Source organism: Oryctolagus cuniculus, chromosome 21 (assembly GCF_051225735.1).
Source record: "Oryctolagus cuniculus isolate XC-2025 breed Fujian yellow rabbit chromosome 21, ASM5122573v1, whole genome shotgun sequence".
In the NCBI taxonomy this organism is placed as follows: domain Eukaryota; kingdom Metazoa; phylum Chordata; class Mammalia; order Lagomorpha; family Leporidae; genus Oryctolagus; species Oryctolagus cuniculus.
Window position 1 is genome coordinate 23843840 of NC_142887.1, and position 27366 is coordinate 23871205.

At 51.5% G+C, this 27366-nt stretch overlaps 1 protein-coding gene across 4 annotated transcripts in view; it reads left to right on the top strand.

Annotated features, from left to right (window-relative positions):
* Nucleotides 1-27366, top strand: part of MYO18B (myosin XVIIIB) — a 258865-nt gene that overhangs the window by 155098 nt on the left and 76401 nt on the right. For all 4 annotated transcript variants that reach the window (XM_089322921.1, XM_089322923.1, XM_089322922.1 and 1 more), the window contains exons 34-35: nucleotides 6556-6708; nucleotides 26758-26871. In XM_089322921.1, coding sequence (XP_089179047.1) covers nucleotides 6556-6708; nucleotides 26758-26871 — 267 coding nt within the window. The remainder of the gene's footprint in view (nucleotides 1-6555; nucleotides 6709-26757; nucleotides 26872-27366) is intronic.

The window sequence follows — 27366 nt, forward strand, 5'->3', positions numbered from 1 at the left end:
TGGGTCAGAAGTGGAGCAGCTGGGACTAGAATCGGTGCCCATATGGGATGCCAGCACTGCAGGTGGGGGCTTTACCCACTACATCACAGCGCCAGCCCCTTGATAAGTAACTGTGACCTGGTTGAATCAGTCTTTTTCTACTTGCAGTTTTCTAATGTCTTAAAAACAATATTTGTTGAACATTATCTTATGTTTTTCTGAAGTTGTTGATAATCCTGACTTGTCCTATCAATATATTATAGAAGTATGTTTTATTTTAGATATTATAGTATATCTTTACTTATTTCCAGATAAAGCTTAGTTATATGCCTTTGAATATAAGTCTTGATTAGATTGCCAATATTTTATTCAATATTTTTGAAAGCACACTCATTAAATTGGCTTATAATTTTATTTTCTTTTATTGTCTTTGTCCAGTGTTGTACTAACCTCATAAAATGAATTTGAAACTGTTTCTGAGGTAATTTTTATGAAATTTGGATCATGTAGTTCTTGAGAAAATTGGATTCAATTTGTCCATAAGCTCATTTAGTTCTAGTTTTTTTTGGTAGTAGTAAGGTAGGCATTTGATTGCTGTCTCAAAATTCTATAATCATTATTGGACACAAGTTCAGATATTCTCTTATTGACTGAATTGTGGTAATATATTCCTAAACATTTAATATTTCATGCAACTTTTCCAGTACATTGGTATAAGATTTCTATGGTTTCCAGAATTCAGTATTAGATTGTCTCTTTCTCAATGGTGACATTTAATTCTGAGGGGCTTTTGTTATTTTCCAATTAGTGAAACATCTATTAGTCCTCTCAAAGATCCACTTTTGTTCCATCATTTTCTTGGTTTGTGTCTACTAACAGCTGCTTTTACCTTTGCTTCTTTCTCTTCCTCCTTTTCCACTGGTTTACTCTTTGTTTCTTTTTTCTCTTTAGCTTTGATGCTGAAAATTAACTCACGGTCCCTGTTTCTTATCCCACGGACACATGGGTTTTTCCGTGTGTTAAAGATAAGCCGTTCCCTTGAGCCGCTGCTTCCGTGCTGTCCTCGCCTGCCCGGTGCTTGGTCGTGTCTCCCGTGCTTTCCCCCTCTACCTTGTCAGTTACTGATAAATTGGGTTTATCGCTTATTCATACTTAGGGTTACTTGGAATACTTCTTGGTGCTAACTTTTAATTTACTGGCATTTTGAGAGATAAGGTAGCTGACCATTATTTTTTTGAAATTATTGAGATCTTTCAGTTGTCCTAGTTCATGATCCAGTTTAATAAATTACTAAATAGAAAAGAATGCAGCTATTTGTGAGGCTTAGGATTCTATACGTGGCAAGTGGATCAAGATTGTCAGTTTTGTCATTTCAGTATGACATGCAGGTACAATAGCACAAATCATAAAAAGGTAACATACATAAATGTTTATAAGAATCATCTTTTGATGTATAGATAGGAGTCTGGTTACATTGATGTATAGATAGGAGTCTGGTTACATTCCTTTATAAATAGGGTTTTGCCAACAATTCTGTTTCCATTTCTCTTTGCATGTTTCATGGTCATATCTTTACATTTAAGTTTTGTATTGCTTTATTTCATTGATAGGTTGTCCCTTTGATCACTGTAGGTGTCTATCATTTATCCACAATTTTTGCCTTATTTTATTTTGCTTGATTGATTTTGATTAGCTCATCTGCAAGATTTTCTCTTCCTTCATCTTCAGTCTTTCCAAATTTAGTGTGTGTGTGTGTGTGTGAGAGAGAGAGAGAGAGAGAGAGTGAGAGAGGGAGTTCATGTGCTGTCTTTTAAAATTTAATTTAATTTAATTTAATTTTTTGACAGGCAGAGTTAGACAGTGAGAGAGAGAGAGAGAGAGAGAAAGAGAAAGGTCTTCCTTTTTCCGTTGGTTCACCCCCCAAGTGGCCGCTATGGCCAGTGCGTTGTGGCCAGCGTGCTGCGCCAATCCGAAGCCAGGAGCCAGGTGCCTCCTCCTTGTCTCCCATGCAAGTGCAGGGCCCAAGGACCTGGGTCATCCTCCACTGCCTTCCCGGGCCACAGCAGAGAGCTGGACTGGAAGAGGAGCAACTGGGACAGAATCTGGCGCCCCAACCGGGACTAGAATCCGGGGTGCCAGCGCCACAGGTGGAGGATTAGCCTAGTGAGCTGTGGCGCCGGCCTCATGTGCTGTCTTTAAGCAGCTAGATAACATCAACCCCATATTTTAGTCTCTAACTCTTCATAAAATAATTTAATTCATTTATAATCGTTGTAATGACTGATAGATTTGCAATTCTGTCTGTTCTCTGGTTCAGGATTTGTTGGCTTGTGCTTTTTGCCCTCTCCATACATTGATGATGTTTCCTATATTCCCTTTGGTTTTGCTGGTTTGGAAGCTACAAACTGTGTTTCTCTTTTCATGGTTATCCATGAATTTTAAGATATTTTTAATTGTACCTTTTCTCTAGCATACTTCAGTTTTGGTAACAATGCTGTGGAATGTGTTTTACTATTTCTTTCCTGTAAATGAAAACATTAAGGCTCAGAACAGTCGAGCAGATTGCCTAGGATCGTATAGCCTGGTCCATGCCCCGGATGGATTGGGAATACAGCCTGTATCATTTGATGCTCCATAATTGAAAAAACATGGCCGGTGCCGCAGCTCACTAGGCTAATCCTCCGCCTTGCGGCGCTGGCACACCAGGTTCTAGTCCCGGTTGGGGCGCCAGATTCTGTCCTGGTTGCCCCTCTTCCAGGCCAGCTCTCTGCTGTGGCCCGGGAGTGCAGTGGAGGATGGCCCAGGTGCTTGGGCCCTGCACCCCATGGGAGACCAGGAGAAGCACCTGGCTCCTGGCTTCGGATCAGCGTGGTGCGCCGGCCACAGCCCGCCGGCCGCGGCGGCCATTGGAGGGTGAACCAACAGCAAAAGGAAGACCTTTCTCTCTCTCTCTCTCTCACTGTCCACTCTGCCTGTAAAAAAAAAAAAAAAACAACAAAAAAACAACAACAACAACAAAAAAAAAACCATAGCACCACGCTGCATCCGAGTGCTAAAGGTCCAGTTAGGGAGAAGCATATCTTTGTGGACCATCTCAGTCCAGCTCTGCCACTGTGTGTGCGTGTGTGTGTGTGTCTGTGTGTGTGATTCTCAGCAGCACACGTTTCCTCTCCAGCCCTCCATATCCTCATTCAAAGAGTGATGTGAGTACCCTAACAGCAGGTGCAAATCTTATTCTCATAGAACTTGGAGAGTTCTTTGAACAACAGACATACAGCAATTGCTCTCAACAGTTCCCCTTTATGATAAATGATGGAACAATTGAGATTTGAATACAGCTTCCCACAACAACACTAAACATCATTTAGATTTATTGGTTAATTATTCACCATCTTTACCCAGGTCTGAATCTTTGTGCTGCAAATTGGGAGTTCATAGACATTTATTTCCCATTAACCTAATGTGGTTTTTATTTGCTGCCCTCCTCTCCTGTAGCCATTCATTAGGAAGGGGAGCACGGCTTAGTCCGGAATCTTGCTGTGAAGTCTGCTTGAGTCCTCTCTCTGCAGAGGACAGCATTTTCAGGGGCTCCCTGCCAGTGATGGTTGTAGAATCCAAGCCATTCTTGCATGCATGGTCAACGCCCACATCAAAGAATGTCCCTGATGCCAACTTGTCCCACGGGGAAAAACTAAAGAGCTTCAGGATGCATGCCGCCCAGAAGCTGATGCAAAACCAAGAACTGTGCAAAGCACGCTGCATGAGTGTAGTCAGAGTGAAAATCTGGCTTCTGGAGAAAGGAGCTTTGGGGTCAGGTTGCAGTTCCACTAGGTACTGTGGTGCAGTGATTAGAGCCTAGGTGCCACTCATGAACTGCCTGGGTTCCAATCTCAGCAGAGCCACGTAGTAGCAGAAGGAGCAGGGACAGATTACTTGCTCATCTCTGTCAGTTTCATCAGCTGTGTCTTCAATGCCCCATGACAGCATATACCTAAAAATCCTGGGTCACTTTGCTCGCTGTGGCTTTCACAGCGAGGGTCTTGCACCTTCATGTCAACCACCCAGAAGTGCGTGTGCCAGGCTGTTTCTCGCCTGTCTTTGCTCATCTAGTGCCTTGCCCTTGGGATCCTCTTCCTGTACCTCTCCTAGCTGGATGCAGCTGAATCCTACTTCCCAATCCCACCCAAACCCAGTTTTTCCCAGTCTTCATCCCACCCGGAAGTTTTTCTAAAATGAAAGAAACCAACATCCCAGTGCCGTGGTGCATTTTGCTAAAATCCCCTCTTTCCAGCCAGGAATGTGGGGCTCCTCTCCCAACTCGGTCGCTTTCTAGCTGGATGATCTGGGGACAAATTCTTTCCCTTCTGTAAGGTGCAGTTTCATCATCTGGAAGATGGGATTCCTACTTGTGCACCCCCCCCCCCACACACAGAGTCATTGTGAGTAAGTGTATATGAAAAGTTACTAAGTGTTCTCATAGTATAGGACTCCTAGAAAGCTGTCAATGAATGAAAGCTATTGCTACTTTCATAAAGGCAATAATAATAAATGTCTGTCTCGCAGAGATTGTCCCAGAAGTTAAACGTGTGACAAAGAACCTGGCATAAAGCCCAGCCCTCAGCTGTTCGGCAGGTGCGATAGATATATAGGTTTTAGACCGGCATTTCAGAATTACCAAGGCAGTACATCTGAGAGGAAAGAAGCTATATCCTAAGAACCAACTCATTTTCTCAAGGAATTCGAAGTCAGCAGTAAAGAAATAGTCATATGAAATCTAAAGGGGCATTCTAGGTCATCAGACAAAACTCATAATCCTTCCTATTTGTAAAGCACTTGACAGCATACACAGAGCTTTGTGATGCATTATCACGTCTGATCCTTGTCTTATCTCAACACAGAGGACAGGGATTTTTTTTAACTCTTTTGTAGCAGAAGAAACTCAGGTTCAGAGAGGTAATGTGATTCAGCTGAGCTTTGCGCAGCCAACAAATGGTTGAGTCAGGATTTAAAGACTGAGCCACCTCATTCTCAGTCCCTTGTCCTTTCTAGAATATTCTGGAACATTATGAACATTCCTGGAAATGGTTAGCATTTGGCATGAAGGCACAGGCTCCCGTGTGTGTGAAAACCACGTCTCCGTGTTGAGGCACCTGTACCCCACTTTCTTTAAACATCGCCATCAGGTGGATGGTGCCGTGTTCTTTTCTTTGGTCTTCTGAAGTGTCCGAGAAAGGGGCTGTTAGTGTCTGCTGGGGATGCTAATCCATGTTTTTTTTTTTTTTAATTATTTCTTTACTTGAAAGGCAGAGTGACAGGGAGAGAAAAGGAAAAAGACAGAGCCAGAAAGATAGCGGAGGAGATCTTCCATCTGGCGGTCCATTCCCCAGATGCCTGTGCCAGCTGTGGCTGTAGCTGGCAAGGCAGCTACAGTCTGAGTCTGCAGATCTGAGTCTCCCACATGGGTGGCAGGAACCCAAATCCTTGGGTGAGCATCTGCTGCCTTGCAGCTGCAATAGCGGGAAGCTGCATCAGATGTCGGCCGAGTAGCTGAGACTTCAACAAGCACTCTGATGTGGAATGCAGGCATCCTGAACAGTGACTTAACCTCCTGTGCCATGATGCCCACCTCAACCCACTGTGCTTTAAACCTGTTTCTGGAGGACCCTGTGGGCTGCTGGGATCTCAGGCAGGGCCCCAGGGTGATTCTGCATTTCTTCTGCTTTGCCTCAACCTGTGTCCCTGCATCGCTGGCCACTGGGGGTTGTCCACGCTTCTGGTGCCCTGTCCAGGGTGCATCATGTTTGGGTTTCACTTAGAAACTGCTCCCTGCAAATGCAGCATTGCGGGGGGAGGAACGTGCTCCCCTCTGGGCAAGGCCCCTCTGCAGAAAATGATCTCATCCGCCTGTCAGTGGAGACAAGCACTCCAGAGACAGAAACGCTTCACTCAGGTCTTCAAAGGGAAGTCGGTTCCTATTTGCTGCGATGTAATACACACACAGAGAGAAGCAAACGTTTTAATTCCCTTTTCTATGAACTTGGACACACAGAGAAGTACACCGTGTCCCATGTATACAACTCTGCGAATTTTCATAGACTCACCAAACAACACCTAGGCCACCAGTGTTAACTACTCCCGAGAAATTCCCTCGCACGCCCTGTCCCATGACTTCCCGGCCCAGGGCTGAGCTGACTTCTAGCGGGTGAGGGACTCCTGTGGTGCAGAAGCTGTGTTGAGATGAGGCGGGGGTGTACCAGTGACGCTGACGCTGGCCCGGAAGATGGGGCAGAGTGGTGTTGGCCCCGTGAAGGTGGTAGAAACAGTCATCAGGGAGGCGCGCAGCTGTGCCTGTTCCCTGTGTCTGGCTTTGTACCTGACATGTGCTTTAATTTCCACAACAGCCCCATGTGGTTGGCGCCAGTTCCGTTTTGCAGACTTTTGGGAAGAGAAGGTTCTCGCCCAGGGTCACACGGTGTGAGAGGCAGGATTCAGATCCAGGGAGCTGGCTCTGGCGCACTGGGACCCTGGCCGCTGCTTTTTGCCTCCTGCGCTCACGGATCTCCCCTTGGCTTCCAGATCGGCCATCGAGACTTTGACGTGGAGAAGCGCCTTCGGCGGGACCTCAGGAGAACGCACGCACTGTTGTCGGATGTGCAGCTGCTTCTGGGGACCATGGAGGATGGCAAGACGTCGGTCAGCAAGGAGGAGCTGGAGAAAGTGCACAGCCAGGTGTGTGTCCGCGGGAGCTCTCGGCCCTTGTTGTGCGGGGCCATGACCTGGCCTGCAGCCGTTCACTGGCGAGGCTGGGAGGGCCGCACAGCAGGGGCAGGTGAGGAGGAGGGGTTTAGAAGGGGCCCAGGGGTCCTGTTGCCTTCTTCACAGCAGAGGCAGGATGTGTCTGGCTTGAGGGCTTGGGCAGATCAAGTTCCTGAGCCAGAATGGCTGAGTGCGGTGTGCCTGTGTGTGTATGCATGTGCATATGTGTGTGCATGTGGATGTATGTGCACACATGTACACACATGTACATGTATGTGCAGATGGGTATGTGCACACATGTGTGTGCACATGTACACATGTGTGTGCATTGTGTGGTGTGTATGTGCATGCATGAGTGTTTATATGGATGAGTGTGTGCACATGTGAGTGCATGTGTGTACATATATGTTGTTTGTGCATGTGTGTATATGTGTATGCACATGTATGGGTGTGTGTGTGCATGTATGAGTGTGTGTATGAGTATGTGTGTGTATATGGATGAGTATGTGTGCATGTGTGTGTGTGTGTGTGTGGTGAGATCATGATGGGTAGACATGAAACAAATAGTCATGTGCCACATGACACCCCCAAGAAAGGACAAGGACAGCATACATGACCGTGGTCCCTTGAGATGATCGCAGAGGTGACTTCCCGGCACCTACTGATGCGGGTGCCCCCCACTGCTGATGTGCAACGCGTCCCTCACATTTCTGTGGCAGTGCTGATGCAGCCACACCTGCTGCTCTCCCAGTTGTGTGAGTGTAACACACAGTGAGGTATGGGCTCCAGTACTTGATGGGGAATGACAGAGTTACTGGCTTGCCGTCCCTTACATTGTGCCTTTATGGGTACTTTTGAGTGTGTGCTTTCTTCTTACAATGAGGACATGTGCTGTAACACAGTACGCACTCTAGGCTGGCAGCAGCCTCGCACATCTTGTGCTGACTGTGCCTCCTGAGCGTGTCACTCTCTCATGCTGGGTTTAGTGGTGTGTCACTTTGTCTTTCTGGCCCTGTGTGCACTAGGCTCTACCCTGTAGCCTAGGTGTGTGCAAGTCCACTCTGCACAAGGATAGGGTCACCCAGCAGCTCACTGCACAGACCAGCCATTGTCATGACCAAGTACGGGCACGGGACTGGCTGTTTGAATTCCATTGATGCTGCTCCAGGTGTGAGCTGGACCCTTGGGTGCTGCTGTCCAGAGTCCTCTCTGTGTCCTGGGTCCTCTGTGCACGTCATCATAGGAGGTGCTCAGGAGGGCTCGCTGGAGGGAGGAGTGGGCCCCTCCCCCATTTCACTGGGGAAGTGTCTGAGAGGAGGGGGCAGCTGGATGACTTACCCAAAGCCACACTGCTGGCAAGTGGCAGAGCCAGGGTCCGAACCCACAATCCCTGGCTGTGAGGACAGGAGCAGCAGTGGCAGGTGGATGGGAGGTGCAGCCAGGGCAGGAACTTGGGACCTCGGGTGACACAAGGTGCGTGGGCCATCCTGCTGCAGGCGACGTGAGCTGGGGTGGCTGATGCTGAGCCGTGACTGAACCCTGCAGGGGAGGAAAGTCCCAGGACTGACTGCTGGAGCAGGCGTAAGGGGGGCTGCTCCCAAGGGGGCCCTGCTGGCAGCATCGTGCGTGGCACTTAGTGTGCCTCTCAAAGGCACACATGTGCCTTGGAGGAGCCACTTGCCACCAGGTCGCCTTCTCAGAGGGTTGTCATGCCTTCCTCCTCCTCCTCCTCCTCCTCCTCTGGCCTTAGGCCGTGTGGCCTCTGCCATGCCACAGGACTGGGGCCACTTCTTTGTTTTTCCAGAAAATCCCCAGAGCCCCAGGTGATTTGTACTTTAGATTTCTAGACTGATTCTCCCAGATCCCCTCCCCCAGCCTCCTGGGGGCAACAGTCGGGTCTCGTTCATCTCTGATGAGGGCCGCACAGTCCTTTGCGCTGAGTGAATACGAGGACACGAGTTGCTGGGCGGGCTGCTGTTGCAGTGCCGCAGGTTCCGCTGCTGCTCGCTGTGCCGGCATCCCATATGCAACACTGGCTACAGTCCAGGGTGCTCTGCTTCTGATGCAGCTCTCAGCTAATGTACCTGGGTAGGCAGCAGAAGATGGCCCAAGTGGTCGGGCCCCTGCCAACCACACGGGAGACCCGATGGAGTTCCTGGCTCCTGGCTTCAGCCTGGCCCAGCCCAGCTCTTATGGCCATTTGGGATTGAACCAGCAGATGGAAGATTCTCTCTCTCTCTCTCCTCTCTCTCTCTCTCTCTCCACCCCCCATCACCATGCCTTTCAACTAAATAAATCTTTAAAAAATAGGCTCATGGGTGGCACAGGCGCTTGATACAGTGGGTCAGATGCTGTTTGGGATGAAGATCCTGCATCACAGTCCCTGAGTTCAAGTACGAGTTCTGCTTCCAGTCCAGCTCCCTGCTGACGCACACGCTGGAGGGCGGCAGGTGATGACTCCAGTCCTTGGGCCCCCGCCTCCCACATGGGAAAACCGGGTGGAGTTCTGGGTTCCTGGCGTCAGCTTCTCCCAGCCCTGGCTGGTACAGGTATTTGGGGAGTGAACCAGCAGATAGGGGAGGTCTCTTGCTATTTGTTGATCCGCCTTGTCTCCCTGCCTTTCAAATAAGTAAAAATTAAAAAAAAATTTTGTGGGAAAATGGGATTAAAATGTATTTATTTGAGTACAATTTTTAAAAATCATAGTTTTTCATCAAATTCATTTTCCACAAACTCTGATGAGCCCCCATATGCATGAACCCAAAATGTTTTGTGGCACAATGAACTTACCTTTATTCCACTTTGCTGGAATCTTCCAGCTGTGCCCTGCACGTCTCTCCTGAATGCAGCCGGTTCAGTCCCCTCACTGTCCGGAAGAGGAAACTGAAGCCCGGTAAGACCCCAGGCCCCAGAGCTGGGCTTCGGAGCCGTGGCTGCGGGCCCCAAACCAGGCTGGTGGTGGTCAGGTTCCCAGGATAGCAGCAGAGAGCGGCCCCAGGTGTAATACAGACTCCAGAGCCAGTCCTGCTCCTGGTTGCCTGGGGTCAGGTTCCGTCTGCAGACTGAAGCCTTCCAGGCAGAGGAGCTCTGTGCACTTAACCAGGAGACCCCCCAACACACACACACACACACCTGCATTCTGATTTGATTCAGATGCCACCCACCCAGGACCCAGCCCAGGGCTCCAGGCTGCCCTGAGTGCCACGCCTGGCCTGCGTCCTGTGGTCTGGGGCACTTTCTCAGTCTTGCTTTGCCTTTCAGGGCTGTGATAGTTGTGAGGGGTCTGGCCTGGCATCCTGTACAGGGCTGGGAGCTTTTATTTATTTATTTTTCTACCGATGGCCATTTGGGTATTTGTAATGTCATTCCCAGGCCACACAGCATCATCAATTTAAACATCAGCCTGCTGTAAAACTGTTGAATTTTGAGTCCTGTCTGCGCTTGCCTTGGCAGGGCCAGACCAAATGATGTCGCCGTCCTTACACAGCCTCAGTGGCACTCCCCACCCCTGCTAGTGTCAAACCGTGCTTAACCCATGATCATCTGCTGGCTTTATCCGGGTTAGACCAAGGTCATGGTCATGGGTTTAGAGAGAAATGCCGCAGACGTGAGGTGCTGCAAAGCCCGGAGACATTTAAGAGCCCTTCCATCTAGAAAGTCCTCTCTGAGCTGTCAGCTTCCCCAAGTCCTTCTGTCCTGGGATGAGGACCAGCGTGTCTGGCTGAGACTTTTCCTGCTTTTGCCTGAAAGCCCGTGTTGCAGGCCAGCCAGGGTGGTCGGCCATCCTGGTCTCTCCGTGGTCGCAGCCAACAACCAGAGTCACTGGTGTTGTATGCACCTGCCTCACTTCATTGTCCTGAGACCCCTGGAGGACGGAAGACAGGGCTGTGCCCATTTTATAGGTGGGAAAATTTTGCCCGGGTGTGGAAAGTGGTGTGCCCAAGGTAACCCAGCGACACATGGCAGAACCGGATTCAAATCCAGAGCTTGCGAGTCTAGACACAGAATCCGGGGATCCCTGTGTCTCCCGTTGCTGAGCCCTGAGGCTCATCTCCAGTAGACAGAGGCGATTCTGAGCCCTCAGCCACTGGCCACACCCCTCACGTCCATGCAGTGCCCTGCCCACCTTCTACCAGAATGTTCCTGACACCATGGCACCCAGGCCTCCCGAACCTCTGACAGGTCAGTGTTCTGGAATAACGGGGGTTTGGTTTCCCTTTTTTTTTTTTTTTTAAGTATTCATGGGAAGTCTCCCTCTGCAGGGTTAAAATGTGGTTCCTGGGAAATAGTGGTGTCTAACGAAGGCTCCTCGTGTGGAATCAAAGAGCCCCATTCTTCTAAAAGTCCTTCTTCCCCATCTCTGCATCCGGCGCCCATGAAAGGGAATCCTCAGCCTTGGCTGGCTGGCGCTGTTGCCATGGAAATCGTTAGGAGGATGGGATCCCGGGACCAGAGGTCAGGGTACTCACAGTTGCTTTGGCTCCTAGCACACGTGTCCTGGGAGCCGGAGTCAGAGCTATTCAAATACAGCAGCGGTGACCCTGGGTCCCACACCTTAATGAGCAGGGTTCCAGGGGAGGGGCTCGCAGGGGTCTCACTTAGCATGGGAGGGGTCAGCTGAAGGACCCTGGGAGAAGGAGAAGCAGGCAGGGACCAGGCCATGCAGGTCCCAGGAGGCTGAGGTTCTGTTCCAAGGGAGATGGGAGCCACTGGGCTATTTGAACAGGGGTTCACTGAGCCGCACTCACACTGTGGGGGGACTGCGCTGTGGGGTACTGGATGGATTGTGCAAGGGATGAATGCCCTCGGGAGGCTCACACGCCCTTCTGAACCAGAGGAAATGGCCACCTGGGTGAACAGGTGCTGACGGAGGTGGTGAGAAGGGACAACCTGGGAAGCTGCCTTGGAGCTGACGTCAACAGATGAGGTGTGGCCAGCAGCAATGATTGTGCTATTTCGGGTAATCCTCACTGGAGCCCTGAGAGGCAGATATTCCTGTCTTTAGGAAATTTTATTTATTTTCGCTGTATTTCACAGGCAGGGAAACACAGAGACAGAGATCTTCCAGCTGCTGGTTTACTCCACGCATGGCCATAACAGCCAGGCCTGGACCAGACCAGAGCCAGGACCCAGCATCCAGGAGCCAGAAACTCCATCCAGGTCTCCCGCATGGCTGGCAGCCACCCAGCTGCCTCCCAGGGTGCATATTAGCTAGACTGGAAGTAGAAGCAGGAATGGGACCAGACGCTGTGATATGGGATGTGGGTGTCCCACGAGGCGACCTACCCACAGTGCCAAACGCCCACCCCCCACCTATTTTACTATTGCTTTAATTTGAGGCAAGGGGCCTGGATGCAGATCTTGCTGATTTCATGACCTTTGTTTGATAAGTGTTGGGACCTCCCAGAGCCTTCTTGATGGGGTCACCACTTGATGTCCCAGGGGCTGGTGGGGGCTGGTGTGAGAAAGCCCGCTGGGACGTCTGAAACCTGAATGGCTCCGTGGCATTGACGTCTGGCTCGCTGCGTCCCAGGGCAACCTGGGGGAACCCTCTCGCTGGAGAGGTGGAGGGCCGGGGAGTGTGAACAGGAGTTGTGTCCGTTCGGCAAATGTCGGCCGGCCGGGTCTTCACCCCGGGACATACTGCAGCCACGTGACCAAGGTCTGCCTGGGAGGCCGTCCCAGTCAAGGTAAGAGGCAGACCCAGGAGGAAAACTGTAAGGCAGGGTGCTGGACTCTCTGTGGGGAGAATGTATGAGTTTAGCTAAAGAGGAGGCCTTTAATTTTGCTTTGGGAAGGCAGCTGGTAGTTCTGGTTCTCCCTCTCTCAAAGAAATGATAAGAGGTAAAAAGAGAGAGAGGGGCTGGCATTGTGGTATAGCGGGTAAGGCCACTGCCTGCGATGCCAGCATCCCATCTGGGTGCTGCTTCATGTCCCAGATGCTCCACTTCCTATCTGGCTCCCTGCTGATGACCTGGGAAAAGCAGTGGAAGATGGCCCAAGTGTCTGGGTCCCTCTCCATTCACGTGGGAGACCTAGAAGAAGCTTGTGGCTCCTAGCTTTGACCTGGCCCAACCCTGGCTGTTGGGGCCATCTGGGGGAGTGAACCAGTAGATATAAGATCTCTCTGTAACTCTTTCAAAATAAATAAATAAATATTTTTTAAAAAAGTCACTCAAGCCATCACCACTGTCCCCCAGGGTTTAAATTGGCAGGAAGCTGGAATCGGGAGCAAAAACCAGGAATCAAACCCAGGTGCTTCACTGTGGAGAGCGGGCGCCCTGACTGCTAGACCAAATGCTCACTCCCTCAGCTGTCTCTTTAAAGATGGAGACGCATGGCTGGGTAGCTAACGCACACAGGGGCCTTTGAGGAGGAGCGCACAGAGGGTACTGGAGAGAGAAGCTGTACTCGGTGCCACCGCAGCGCTGGAGTGTGAGCTTCTCAGGGGAGTGGGAGCCGAGAGCATAGCGCCAGTGACGGAAGCTGCAGCCTGCTCGTGAGCAGCCAAGTAAACCTGGCTCAGGAGTGGATGATTCATCCCACTGACAGCTCCTGATGGAGGTGGGCATGGCCCTGGGGGTTTGCAGAAAATGGTAGGCTTCCAGGCCCCGGCTGAAACACTGGAGACCCCCAACACACAGGCTATCAGGTGCAGCCAGCAGCTCTAAGATCCCCTTAGAGCATCCCTGTATGGGCAGGCACTGTCTGCCCGTCGCCCGCCGCCTACGACCCTCCAAACATCATTTGCAGCCAGTTTCCTTCCATGGGGGCCTTGGCTTTGCTTCACTTGATCACCTGAGGCTTAAGACTCTCCAGGTAAAACACAGATAAGGCACAGTAGGGGCAGCACGCCTCTTGGGTTCAAACCCCATCTGTGACTTAACTACAGGCACGTCTCCTGCCTCCAAGGGACTCTTTTCTCATCTAATAAGCAGAAGGATGATCCCAGCTGACAGAGTTGCTTTCAAACACTTCAACCATGGGGCTGGAAGAGTGCTCTCAATTGAGAGCTCTGAGACAATGGTTTAAGCAGGTAGGGCTACCCACTGGCTCCCCCACCCCCTGCACAGGTGTGGGCTGTTGGTAGACTCTGAGCACAGGATTTTCTAAGATCTTTAGGAACAGATAGGCAAGGCAAAGTGTGGGGTTGATCTGATGGCACCTGTTCTCTCTGAGCCAATTACTAATTAATTCCCATGGAATGTTTCTACTGGAAACAAACTAACCCGGAGACAGAAGCAATTCCAATAACCACGATATATAATTGAGATAATCACTGTGCATAAATAACACCTGTGAGTAGCAGATGCTGGCTCCTGGCTCCAAGGAGACGATTCGAGATGATGTCGGCTCCAGGGCAGTGAACACTTCCCCCCAACCCCCGCCCCCACCATTTGATTCATGCTTTTGACCTTTGTCTATCCCCAGAAGGAAACACGATATTTGCTTTTTGTTACATAGAGGAAGCTCTGCACCAAGTCTCTCATGCTGCGGCTGTCTTCACCTCTTCCTGCCAAGAACCAAGCTGTCACCACAGCTCAGTCATTGTGCCCCCCAAACAGCTCTTGGCTGCACCCCCTTTATTATGTGCTGCCTGTATCTCCCACTTGGATTTCCTTCCGGACTGCTGGCCTCAAGCTGTGTCTGAGCAGCCTTCCTGCCACCTGATCTTTGGAGACAGATTTTTAAATTTGAACACTGCCTTGGCTCTCGTGCTCAGTACCATTCAGTTTTCCATTGCCCTTAGCACACAGTGCAGGCTCCTGAACTTGACCCCCAGGATGCATTGTCCTGATCCCACCCACCCATCTCCCCTCACCAGCATCTTAGCATGGCTTCATGTCCTTGACACCTGTTGCCACCTCGTCACCTTTGCCCAGTGGTGTGTTCCACTGGGCTGTGCATCTGCCCTCAGCCTTCTTTACCCCTGGGACTTGAGTTTGGTCACCCTCTTCGGCCATCTCTGATCCCTCTGGATGGGGTGAGGGTGCCGTGTCCCCTCCCACACAATCTCTTGGGAATACTTTTATGTTAGGACTCTCTTTTTTTTATTGTAATCACCCCCTTGTTTCCCTCCTTTTCTTCCCAACTCTTTTTTTTAAGTTATTTACTTGAAAGGCAAGCATAGTTTGAGAGAGAGAGAGAGAGAGAAAGAAAGAGGGGTCTTCCATCTGCTGGTTCACTCCTCAGTAGCCACAATGGCCAGAGCTGGGCAGATCCAAAGCAAGGAGCCAGGATCATCTTCCAGTTCTCCTATGCAGGTGCAGGGACCCAAGCACTTGTGTCATCTTCCGCTGCTTTCCCAGGCCATTAGCAGAGAGCTGCATCGGAAGAGGAGCAGCTGGGACTTGAACTGGTGCCCATATGGGATGCTGGTGCTACAAACGGATGCTTAACCTTCTACACCACAGCGCCAGCCCTGTCTTCCCTATTCTTTGAAGGCAGGGGCTGTAATGAGCATATTAAAAGACTCATCCAAAGACACAGGTGGTAAGAGAGGTCTGGCTCCAGCACTTGGGTGGGCGGCCCTGCTACCCACACCCTCACCATGCTCCCTGTGGGCCTGCTCCTCTCTCTGCCACATCCCACCTGCAGGCCCCTCCACCTGGGGCTCTGCCTTAGCCTCAGCCGTCACCCAGGTGGGTCCGTAGGCCCGGTGCCCCTCACACCCACGAGCTCCCAGCAGGGGCTTGCTGACAGCACCATGGCCCCCATGAGTGCCCGTGAGACTGATGACCCAGGCTTCACTGCCGCTGCTTTTAATTGGGACATTTGTCACCAGGCATCACCATGCTTGCGTGTGACATGGGCCACTGGGAATAAGCGCTGGGCAGATAGCCCTGCTGGGCGTCACCGGTGTGAGGGGGCATCTTGGGGAGGCTTCTCCCCAGCCAGCTCGGAGCCTCAGAACAGGAGGCCTGGCTTGGTGCCGGATCTGAAGACACCTTTTTTTGCAAAAAGATCATGCTGGAGTGAGTTGATTCAATATTAACATAACCTCCTGTCGGAGGAGATAAAGAGCATATTGTAATTGGTTAAAAGCGTGGTCATCACAGACCTGTTTGCCCCACAAATATTGACACTTTCCTGGCAGTGATGAATGAGGTAGAAAAAGCTGGCTCCATTAGCCACAGGGAGTGGTGTGTTCCCCCCCCCCCCAAAGACCTGTTCCAGTTTAGCCATGGAGGGCGGGGCCCGAAGATCAGCCCGGGGGCCCACGGGGGTAATGACAGCCATTGAGACTACACTGATGCAGACAATGGACATCAATTGTTCACACTCTGCCAGGTGCAGGGTTCAGCACTTCAAAATCATGAGTTAATATTATTTCATTTAAGTTATTTATTTGGGGGGGCAGGCTTTTGGTGCAGAGGTTAAGTTGCCACTTGGGACGCCTGCATCCAACATCAGGGTTCCTGGTTCGAGTCCTGGCCCCCTCTCACTCACCATCCAGCTTCCTGCTACTGAGCACCCTGGGAGGCAGCAGATGATGGCTCCAGTACTCAGGTCATTGCCACTCACATGGGACACAGAATCTAGACTCCTCCTGGCTTTGGCTTTGCCCAGCACTGGATGTTGTAGGCATTTGGGGGAATGAACCAGCAGATGGAAGATATCTCTCTCAAGCAAAATGAAAATAAATAAAAATTATTTAAAAAATTTAAAATCTTTATTCATTTGAGAGGTAGAGAGACAGAGACAGACAGGGTTCTCATCTCCTCGTTCACCCACCAAATGCCTGCAACAGTCGGGCTGGGCCAGGCCAAAGCTGGCAATTGGGGTCTCCCACATGGGTGGCGGTAACTCATGGTTGCACCTAAACAGGCAGCCGGAGTGAGGTGCCACAGCCAGGAACTGAACCAGGCACTCAGGGCTAGGTGGCATCTTACCTAGCAGGCCAAATGCCCACTCCTCTGACCTAACCTGACCCCCTCCCCCATCCCAGTTGAATGTAGGGAACTCTGAGAGTGCAGAGGCCTTCTCTACCTGGGACCTGTGCACAGGGACATGCCCATAGCAGGTGCTCCGGGGACGAGCAGGGGCCAGGTGGGCAGTGGGCTGCTGCGGGAGGCAGCCAGCATGAGGCCCTGCAGTGTAGGAGTTAGGCAGAACTGGGATTAAAGAGAATGATCTTGCAAGGATTTAAAGCTTACAGAAAGTCTTTGAGAATACTTCCAAGAACCCTGGCGCTTGTTGCGCCAAATTCACCCACTTTGACTGTTTGCCATGTTCCCTCTGAAAATGACATTTTCGGCCTTTCTGAAAACACCTGGAAGTCATGGTGCCCCTCTATCCTCATCACAGAAGATTCAGTATTAATCAGAAAATACTATTTTCTAATCTAGTGGTTGACTATCTAGGGCCCACAGCCCAAATTTGGCCCACACACCATTTTTCTTCATTTTCGTTGTATTGTAGCCTGTAAATAAAGATGTTTTAAGCTATTTTACATAACTATTTATTTTTAGAGGGAACCACACACACACACACACACACACACACACACACACCAAGAAAGAGAACCCCTATCCACTGGTCCATTTCCCCAATGTCTGTGTCAGGGCCAGGCTAAAGCTGGAAGCTGGGAGCTAATTCCAGCTCCCCCATGTAGGTGGCAGGAACTCAGCTACTCAGGCCATCACCTCTGCCTCCCAGATTCTGCCTCACATCAGGAGTCGGGAGCCAGAGACAGGGATCAAATCCAGGCTGTTGGATGAGGGATGCGGCCTCCTTAACTGGAGTCTTAACAGCCAGCCACACACCTGCCCCTTCTCCTTCTAAAGGGACACATTTCAGGCCATTACATAAAGATCTACATGGATACCTGATTTCACCTCTTGACCTACCAAACCCAAAATACTTACAGTCTGGCCCTTGAAAAAATTTCTGGTCCTTGATCTTAACTGCTGACTACTCAAATTCTGCCCGTTGTCCCACTTACATCCTTTAGAGCAATTTTTTCTCAAAGTTCAGGATCCAGCCTGGATTGAAAAACTGCTCGCATTAAGTTTTCATGATGCAGTGTTTCCTCCGTCTCCCTTTGTCTTCCAGCACGCTGACATTTTGAAGAGTTTAAGGCCAATTACATTGTAGAGCCTACTTTGCTTTGGGTGAGCTGGAATTTAAACCTCATCTTTTAAATTTCAGAGCCATTTGGATTTATGGAGGATGAGGTTCCAGGGACACGAGGCTTTCTATTTTAAAACCAGAAAAGTCCCAGGCAAACAGGCTTCTCCTAGCCCCAGCATCTCAGGCACTGAGGAATCCCAGGCAAGGTGAAAGCAACCCCACAACCTTCCTGCCTACCTGTCGGCAAGGTCAATTCTCAAATTGCACCTGGTAGATTCAAGCCAGAGGGTGATGAGGCTGGCATTGGTTTCAATGGTTACCTCCAGACCAGTGTTGCAGGGGGTTAAGCCATGGCCTACGACTCTGGCATCCCATGTGGGCACTGGTTCGAGACCCAGCTGCTCTACTTCCAATCCAGCTCTCTGCTAATGCATCTGAGAAAGCCACAGAGGATGCCCAGGTGCTTGGGCCCATGCCACCCACATGGGAGACCTGGAAGAAGATCCTGACTTTGGCATGGCCCAGCCCTGGCCATTTGGGGAGTGGACCAGTGGATGGAAGATTCTCTCTCTCTCTCTCTCTCTGTCTCTGTAACTCTGCCTTCCAAATAAATAATCAATAAAGTACAGTTGCCTTCCCATGCCTCTTGTTAGGTGAATTCTACCCAGCATATGTGCAGTGCCAGCCCTGGATCTTGCATTTCTTTTTTATTTTTTGCTGCACTTCTGCGATAACCTCTGAGATGTATTGACTTTGCTCTCCATGGCAGTTGGCTCATTCCTCTTGCTGTTTTATGGGACTAAAGCAACTTATCCGTGTTGCTGTTGACAGACGGGTTGCGTCTGGAGTTTGGTGATTATGAATAGAGCTCTGAACACTGTTGGAGTTATTTAGCGGGGGTGGGGGGGAAGGATGCAGGTGTGCCCTCTTCTGGGAGGTGTGGTAGTTCCAGACCACAGCACACAGGTGTGTCTGGCGTTTGACCAGGCTGCTGAGTGCTTTCCCATGGTGTCTGTAGACACTTCCGCTCCCACCTTGGAGTATAAGTCTCTCTGGCTGCCGATCCTGGTCAGCACGCGGTGATGCCGGTGAGTGGCCTTTGAGCCATTCTGTAGGAGTGGGCGTGTTGCAGTTCTGTGCTTTGCTTCCTTGCTGTAACAGGGTGGATCACCTCTTCCAAGGGTACTGACCATTTGGATATTGATTTTTTTAACCTGATCAAGGTGCACGCTTATCTTCCTGTTGTGCTATCTGTGTTTTCCTTGGTGACTTGTGGGGTGTTCTGGACCCAGGCTCCTCACCAGCTACGTCCATGGCACGTGCTCTCTCCCACCTCACGGCTCATTTATATTTTCTTAGTGGTGGTATTCGCACAGAGAATGTCTTGGTTTTGATTTCATCTAATGATCAGTATTAGCTATTGTAGAATCCATATTTCAAGTCAGTAGGTCCTGGCTGGCTGAATGTTCTGGTTATGTGGGAGCCGTGGGTGCAGTGTGGTAGGAAGCCACCACCTTATGTGAGTTGGTGCCAGGTTTTAGGACCCAGATGCCCTCTTATGACAATGTTCAATTAGTCTCTGGTAGGTCATTTAAATGGGGGAGGTTTGAACTATGTTAGTGAGTTTCAAGCTCTGTGTTTGTGTGTGTGTGTGTGCGTGCTTTTTGTTCTTAGCCAAACAGGCACTTGTTAAACTCTCATTAGAATGCCTTCTGTCCCAACGAGTCCTTGGCCAGGGACACTGCTGGCTCTTGGGGACCAAGGCTGTGGTCATCTCCCTGCCCACACAGCCTGCCCTCCTTTGGCCTGGGCTGAATGCATCAGAGACCTGTGTGTGGAGGAGCTGGGGAGCCTGCTGGGTGGCAGGGGCTCTCAGAGGGGCCACCGGGCAGACATGCAGACAGCCCCCTGATGGAGTCATGGTTGCTGGTAGTGATGATGACTTCTGTTACTCTGAGTACAATGTGAAAGATGAGTATTTAGGACACACTTTCATGCATCAGTGAACAGTAGTCCCCTTGCAGAACCTAAGGGAAATCATAGAAATTTTAGTATCTGTCCAAATAGAGCTCAAGGACCTACAAAACAGCTACCATACAGTCTTGAGACATTTTTCCTTGGGGCCACTATAACCTGACTTCTGAACCGCACAGACCATGGGTGTTTCTGGCCTGATATCTGGGGCTTGTTTGCATTTAACACAATTTGTTTAAAATAGTCAGGGCTTGGGGCCGGCGCCGTCGCTCACTTGGCTAATCCTCTGCCTGCGGCGCCGGCATCCCATATGGGCGCCGGGTTCTGATGCCGGCTGCGTCCAGCTCTCTGCTGTGGCCCGGGAGGGCAGTGGAGGATGGCCCAAGTGCTTGGGCCCTGCACCTGCATGGGAGACCAGGAGAAGCACCTGGCTCCTGGCTTCAGATTGGCACAGCGCCGGCTATGGCGGCCATTTGGGGAGTGAACCAATGGAGGGAAGACCTTTTTCTCCGTCTCTCTCTCTCACTGTCTACTCCACCTGTCAAATAAAACAAACAAACAAACAAACAAACAGGGCTGTCCATCGTGTGAGCTGTGAGTGACTCCCTTTAGCAACAACCTTGATGCTGGAGTTTTTCTCTTCCCAGGATTTTGATGGGATGTCAAGGCAGTGGGTTGGGATTAGCCCACCAAAGAAACCATTTCTTTTTTAAAAATTTATTTATTTAGGGACCGGCACTGTGGTGCAGCAAGTTAAAGCCCTGGCCTGAAGCGCCAGCATCCCATATGGGTGGCCAGTTCTAGTTCTGGCTCCTCCGCTTCGGATCCAGCTCCCTGCTATGGCCTGGGAAAGCAGTAGAAGATGGCCCAAGTCCTTGGGCGCCTGCACCCATGTGGGAGACTTGGAAGAAGTCCCTGGCTTCATATTGGCACAGCTCCAGCTGTTGCAGCCACCTGGGGAGTGAACCAGCAGATGGAAGACCTCTCTCTGTGTCTCTACCTCTCTCTGTAACTCTTTCAAATAAATAAAATAAATCTTAAGAAAATAAATTTATTTATTTGGAAAGCAGAGTTAAGGGAGGGGGGAGAGAGGCAGATATCTTCCATTTGCTGGTTCACTCCTCAAATGGCTGCAACAGCCAGGGCTGGGCCAAACCGATGCCAGGAGCCTAGAATTTCATCCAGATCTCCCACATGGACGGCAGGGGCCCAAGCACTGGGACCGTCCTCTGCTACTTTCCTAGGTGCGTTAGCAGGAGAGCTAGATCAGAAGTAGAGCAGCCAGGGCTTGAATCAGCACCCGTATGGCATGCTGGATGCAGCTTAACCTGCTGCATCACAGCACCAGTCCCAAAAAAATACTTCTTAAACAGAATGCTTCCCCCGTAGCATTTGCATTGCACTATTTTTAACTCCCCCGAGTTGTTCAGCCAGACCCAGAAATCTAGGTTCTAGCGGCTCTGCTGAAATATCGGGACTTTTCCTCTCCCCGCCTCTTTCCATATGTCTAGCCACCTCATCTAGTCGCTTAATAAGTCCAAAGCAAACATTTTACCCAGATATTTAAAGCAGGCAGATGGCTTCGCATAGGAAAGTAGAGCCATTCATCCGTTTGTAGCTGACGTCCATGTGATGGGAATCTCAATTGCATTTACACTGAATGAAGAGGAAGCGGGTGTTGGGAAGAGACTGCCGGCATGAGCACAGCAGGCGAGATGCGTGTGTGGAGGAGCAGCACGGGTGTGGAGTCTCAGGTCTGACCTTGGACAAGGCGCCCGGCCTCGGGACGGCAGCGTCCTTGTTTGTTGGAATGGTTGCAGGGCTGATTTCCTCCCTGCAGGGCTAGGGCACCCGGGGCTGTCTAGCGGCCCCTGCGGAGTCCTCTCCAATGAGCATTGAAGACCTCTCCTTCCTCCCCATCCCATCACCGAGTAATCAGCAATGGGGAACTGAGCTGCTGCTTAGCTCATTCTGTGTTGCTGGAACAAAATACCCCAGGCTGGATACTTCAGAAGGAAAAGAGGTTTATTTAGCTCAGAGCAGTGGAGCTCCCAACACGTGGCATTGCTGGTGGCTTCTGATGGGGGCTTCATGGTAGGCAGTGGGTGGTGGGTGGTGGAATCACAATGGAGGGAGCATGTGCAAGACAGAGAGAGAGAGAGAGAGATAGCAAGTGCATGGTGAGAGAGCAAGCAAGACTGGCAATCAGCATGTGCAGATGAGAGATATTTGGGCGAAGTGCCAAGCTCACGGCTAAAACCCAATGACCTAATTCCCACCTACCGGGCCCCCATCTCTGGAGGGTTCTGCCCACTCTCAATATCACCACCCTGGAAACCAAACTTCCAGAAGCAGAGCCTTGGCGGAACCAACCAAGTCCAAACCAAGGCACCTCCCTGTGGGTGGGGATCCCTGCCCAGAATAGGGACATAACGAGAGAGTGTTATTCTCTCATGGGTTTTGGATAAAACTTCCTTGGTCCACTTGTGAGTACACCAGTGTCCACAAACACTACCACCAGTGGTTTTTGGTGTTGACTTTGTGGCCAGCACTGTATATGCATTGCTGTGTCTAATCCACTCATCATGTACCTGGGTTCTGGGTGATGGCAACCCAGCTCAGATAGGTTTGAGCAGAGAAAAGGAAGTTATTGGCCAAAATACCTGAAAAGCCCTGAGGCTGAGATTGCCTTCAGGTTCAGCTGGGTCCAGGTGTCATCAGCGTGTCTTTGCCGCCAGTTGGCTCAGCTCCCTCCATGTCAGCTTCTATCTCAGGCAGCCTCTCCCCAGGCACGCCAAGCTTTCAGCTTTGGGAGGACCAAACTTCCCATACGTAGTCCCAGCAAAGTCCTGGGGTCTGCCATCGTATTAGCCTAGAACCATCCACTCTGGCCAGCAGGGGTGATGGTCCCAATGGCTGGTTGGGGTCACATGCCCTTGTGTGGGCTTGGGACGGGGATCAGAAGTGGATAGAAGTGGATTTATCTCACCAGGGAGACGGGCTGCAGCTATCAGAAGGAGGAGGGAGAGGGCAGCAGGCAGGTGCCAGCCAGATCTCCTCTACAGCACTGAACTGGACTGGAAGAGGAGTAGCCGGGACTTGAACCAGTGCCCATGTGGTATGCCAGCAAAGTCCTGGCACAAAGCCTCCACAGATGGAGGCTTAGCCTACTGTGCCACAGCGCTAGCCTCCCCATTTTCTTTTCTTTCCTTTTCCTTTCCTTTCCTTTCCTTTCCTTTCCTTTCCTTTCCTTTCCTTTCCTTTCCTTTCCTTTCCTTTCCTTTCCTTTCCTTTCCTTTCCTTTCCTTTCCTTTCCTTTCCTTTTTTTTTCTTTTTGACAGGTAGTTATAGACATAGAGAGAGAGACATTGGTTCACTCCCCTAATGGCCGCTATGGCCAGCACTGCGCCAATACAAAGCCAAGAGCCGGGTACTTCCTCCTGGTTTCCCATGCGGGTGCAGGGACCCAAGCATTGGGCCATCATGTGCTGCCCTCCTGGGCCACAGCAGAGAGCTGGACTGGAAGAGGAGCAACCGGGACTAGTACCCAGCGCCCCAACTGGGACTAGAACCTGGGGTGCCGGCGCTGCAGGTGGAGGATTAGCCAAGTGAGCCCCATTTTCCAGCCCCCATTTTCCTTTTTAATTGAGACAGAGAGAGGGAGACAGTGAGTGATCTTCCATCTATGGGTTCAGTCCCGAGATGCCAACAACAGCCAGAGCTGGGCCGGGCTGTCCATCCCACCCATGTGGTCAGATTTTCCATGAGGGGGCAGTGGAGCTCAGCAGTTAGGAGCTTGGGCTCTGGAGTTGGGCCAGAGAGGCTACCCCGGAGCAGCTTCTTCCTCGGGGAGTCTCACTTGCCTTCTTTATCCAAGGGTCCCCCTCGTGGCGCCTTCCTCTCGGAGGCATAGTAGGGGCCTTTATTCAAGCGAGCACCAGGAGGGTGTGGGGCTGGTAGTGCCCAAGGCACCAAGGCCAAGGTGATGCGGCTGCTGACTCAGGATGATGTAAGGAGAAAGCCAGCAGCCGCTGCACATGCTCTGTCCTCCCTGTGGAGGGACGAGCCATCTCTCTTCCCGTCTGCTCCGAGGGGAGAAGGCGAAGGAAGGGGCATTTCTGGAAGCTGTGCTATAAGCCCTTGTAAAGAGGGGCTGTACGTGCAGCCTCCAGTATCTGGGGCTCCGGTGGCTCTGAGCACCCAGGGAGAGCACGCACAGGAGCCGCGCAGCTGGAGGAGGCGGCGGCAGATAGGACTTGCTGTCACCCTGCTCTGCTCTGCCCTGTGGAGTCACACACAAGGGCTCTTGCTCGTCGGCTGGCTCTGGCGGAGCTCCTTGGCTGGGCAGCGGGGGCCCTGTGTGCTGCCTCCCTGCCCCCCACCCCGCCCCACCATTGCTTATGTGACATCACCTCCCACCGTGGCCCATCTGCTCCAGCCTATCCAGAGCTTTTGTTCTCCCCGTACCTGGTGGTGGGCTCCTTCCCTGTCGCTCCTTGCCTCCTTCCTGGAGGACCACAGCAGCGTCCTCACGGGCTGCCCTGGCCCTGGTACCGCCCCACCAGAGCCCATCCTCCCCACAGCAATGCCACCCACCTCCATGGAAACCCTCACTGTTTCCCTGCAGGCAGAAATGAAACCTCGGCTTTGCAGTCTGCCTCACAGCGCGAGCTGCATCTTCCTCTTGCACGCCATCCCCCCCAAAATCCCCTCTCCGGATGGGTGCCTGCCGTGCACCTGCGATCTTCCTCTTCCTGCTTCAGGGCCTTTGCACTTGCTATTGTCTCTGCCCAAGCTCCCCTTCCTCACATGTCTGCACATGGCTGTGTGCTTTGCATCTGTTCTGTCTCTGCTTAAATGCTTCTTCACAGTGAGGTCTCTGCCTTCTGCTCACATGAGGGACAGGCTTTGCACTGGCCACCTGGCTGGCTGTAGGGGAGCCCCTATCCCACCTGCCAGACATGCCAGGCCCTGGACTCACCTACTGTGAGATCAGACCGTGCCTGACATCTCATTCCTCTGTCGATGATGCCCTAACAAAGCCAGTCACCTCCTCTCACTCCACTTGTCTCAGGCCCTCCCTGTCGCTGCGGGAAATGAGCCGCCCAGTCCTCCTTTGCCACGTCCTGCTCTGAGCACACCTGCAGACGCACCTCGTTCTCAGGGGCATTTGTGGGTTAGAGACCTGGGCACCAGGATAGAACTGGTGGTGCTGGGCTGTGCAAGCTGCATGATTCAGGTTAGGGACGCCGACTCGGGCGACCACAGCTCCACCTCCCAGACCAGGCAGCTCGCTGCTGCAGCTCAGTTTCCTCACGTGTAAAACGGGAAAATGAACAGGTGCACTTCATAGACCGGGCATGGAGGTTACAGAGGAAAATGCCTCTAAACCCTGTAACCCTGGGGCTTGGTGGTAACTATTCTGATTAATGAGTTCTCTGCTCCTCTTATTATTATTATTATTATTATTAAATGAATTTGCTTTAGAGACACCAAGGGAGTGCTCTCGTCTTTGGCTCACTCCCCAGATGCCCACAACAACCAGGGCTGAGCCGGAGCTAACACCAGAAGCCAGGAATTCAAACCAGGTGTCCCACATGGGTGGCAGGGACCCAATCACTTGAGCTGTCCCCTGCTGCCTCCCTGGGTGTGCATTAGCTGGAAGCTGGAGTCAGGAGTCAGAACCAAGAATGAAGCATCCCAGTGCGGGATGGGGGCGTCTTAACCCAAGGGAGAAACGTCTGTCCCATTATCCTTACGGCGCTAACACCAGGGCCAAACTCCTGAACAGCTTGTGGAAAGACATTATTTTTCTGCTCAGTTTGAATGGAGATGACAGCACGCATGTGTGGGCTCTCCCCGCAGTGGACCCCTCCCCAGCCAGTTGTCACGGATTAAGTGTCATAACTTAATTGTCTTCATCAGCCCGCAGGAGCCCTCACTTGGCGGCCTCAGGAAGCAGAGCTGTCAACCACACCGTTCCTGTAGCTTGCGTCCCCCACACGGTCCCCGTCTGTGGCTGGGAGGAGCCGGATATCTCAGAGCATGCTGGCTTATACTACATTTGTCTTCCCTCTGCTCTTGTAGCTGTGTGGCTTTGGGCAAGGTGCCAGCCCTCCCTGAGCCCCCGGGTGTTTTCCCTAGGTGATCTCTAAGAGGGTTTTCCATTCGGGAGTTTCTGGAATTCAGGAATCAAGGGAAAGCGGCCGGTTGACACGTGGACTTGGGGTTTGTGCGTGGCTATGGCGTGTCTGTCTTGTGGTCACCCGGGGGCAGGTGACTGTAGCTGTCTTCATGGTCTCACTTCGCTGGCATAGGAGGCTGCTGTGTGCGGGGCTGGAAACACTTGATTTAATCAGCAGCTTTTAACTCAGAACCTGATATGGGAACCCAGGAAGATGCTCAGCTGCAGAATATTTTGCCTCCCACTTAAAAAGGGGTTCACACACCTGAACCCCCAATAAGATACTTCCACCTGGGAGGTTGCTGCTGCTCTTCTAAGCACCTCCTCCAGGAAGCCCCCTTGATTCCCATTCTGCCTTGGCGCTGTCCAGGTGGTGCCCCTCCTTTTCGCCGTACGTCTCATCAATGATGTCATGAGCTGTTCTTATCTGCCCCAAGTCAGAGGCTTGATGGTTCCATGTATGTCTCATTCCAGGCACCCAGTGGGCAGCAGCTGGTATTTGGTGAAGGGGGGCGGGGCCCCAGGCTTTGCAGAGGGAGTGGCCTTGCCTATGTCACAGGCTGGTGCTGGTCACATTTCTAATGGATGCAGAGCCTGGGTGCAAACAGATGCAAGTGCATTTGTTTTTGTGTTGTGGGTTGATGAATACTTGGGAAGACTGGAGGGTCCCATGTAAACAATTCTGCTGCCCGGTAGGGGCTAGGCTGTGCCGGGCTCCAGGGGACAGAGCATCAGGGTGGCAGCCTCAGCAGGAGGCCTCCTCTCTCCTCTCCTCTTCTGCCCTGGTCCAGCTGGAGCAGAGTGAAGCCAAGTGTGAGGATGCCTTGAAGACACAGAAGGCGCTGACCGCAGACCTGGAGACCATGCACAGCGAGCTGGAGAACATGACCCGGAACAAGAGCCTGGTACTCTCCCTTCCTGTGGCTGTGCGCATGCGCCCCCTGCAGGCCTCTGCGAGCTGCTGTGGGCCTACTCTGTGCGCAGCGTAGTAGGGATAAGGGGACTTGTTGTAGATCTACTGGATGCCACCTTAAAGGTATGTGCGTCCATTTCAGGCCTGCTGGGTGCTCAGCTCTGTAAGAGGTATAAGAGCACTTACTGTGGACATACTGTGTGCTCATCACTCTGAATGTGCTGGCATCCTACTGTGCACAAGGGTGTAGATGAGGGCCAACTGTGTGCTCCCGTCTCAAAGATGTTGTGAACACAGTGTGTGTTCAGAATTGTGGGGGTGCATCCCTTATAAGCCCAGTTTGGCACCCTAAGCAACAACTCAACTATTTAGAAGGTACCTGCAGTGTGCTCACTGCTAGAAGTGGTTTTCAGGCATCTGTTGTCCTACTGTGTGCTCACCACCATTAAGAGGGGCTTGGCCCTTATGTGGGGCTACTGCCTGTCCA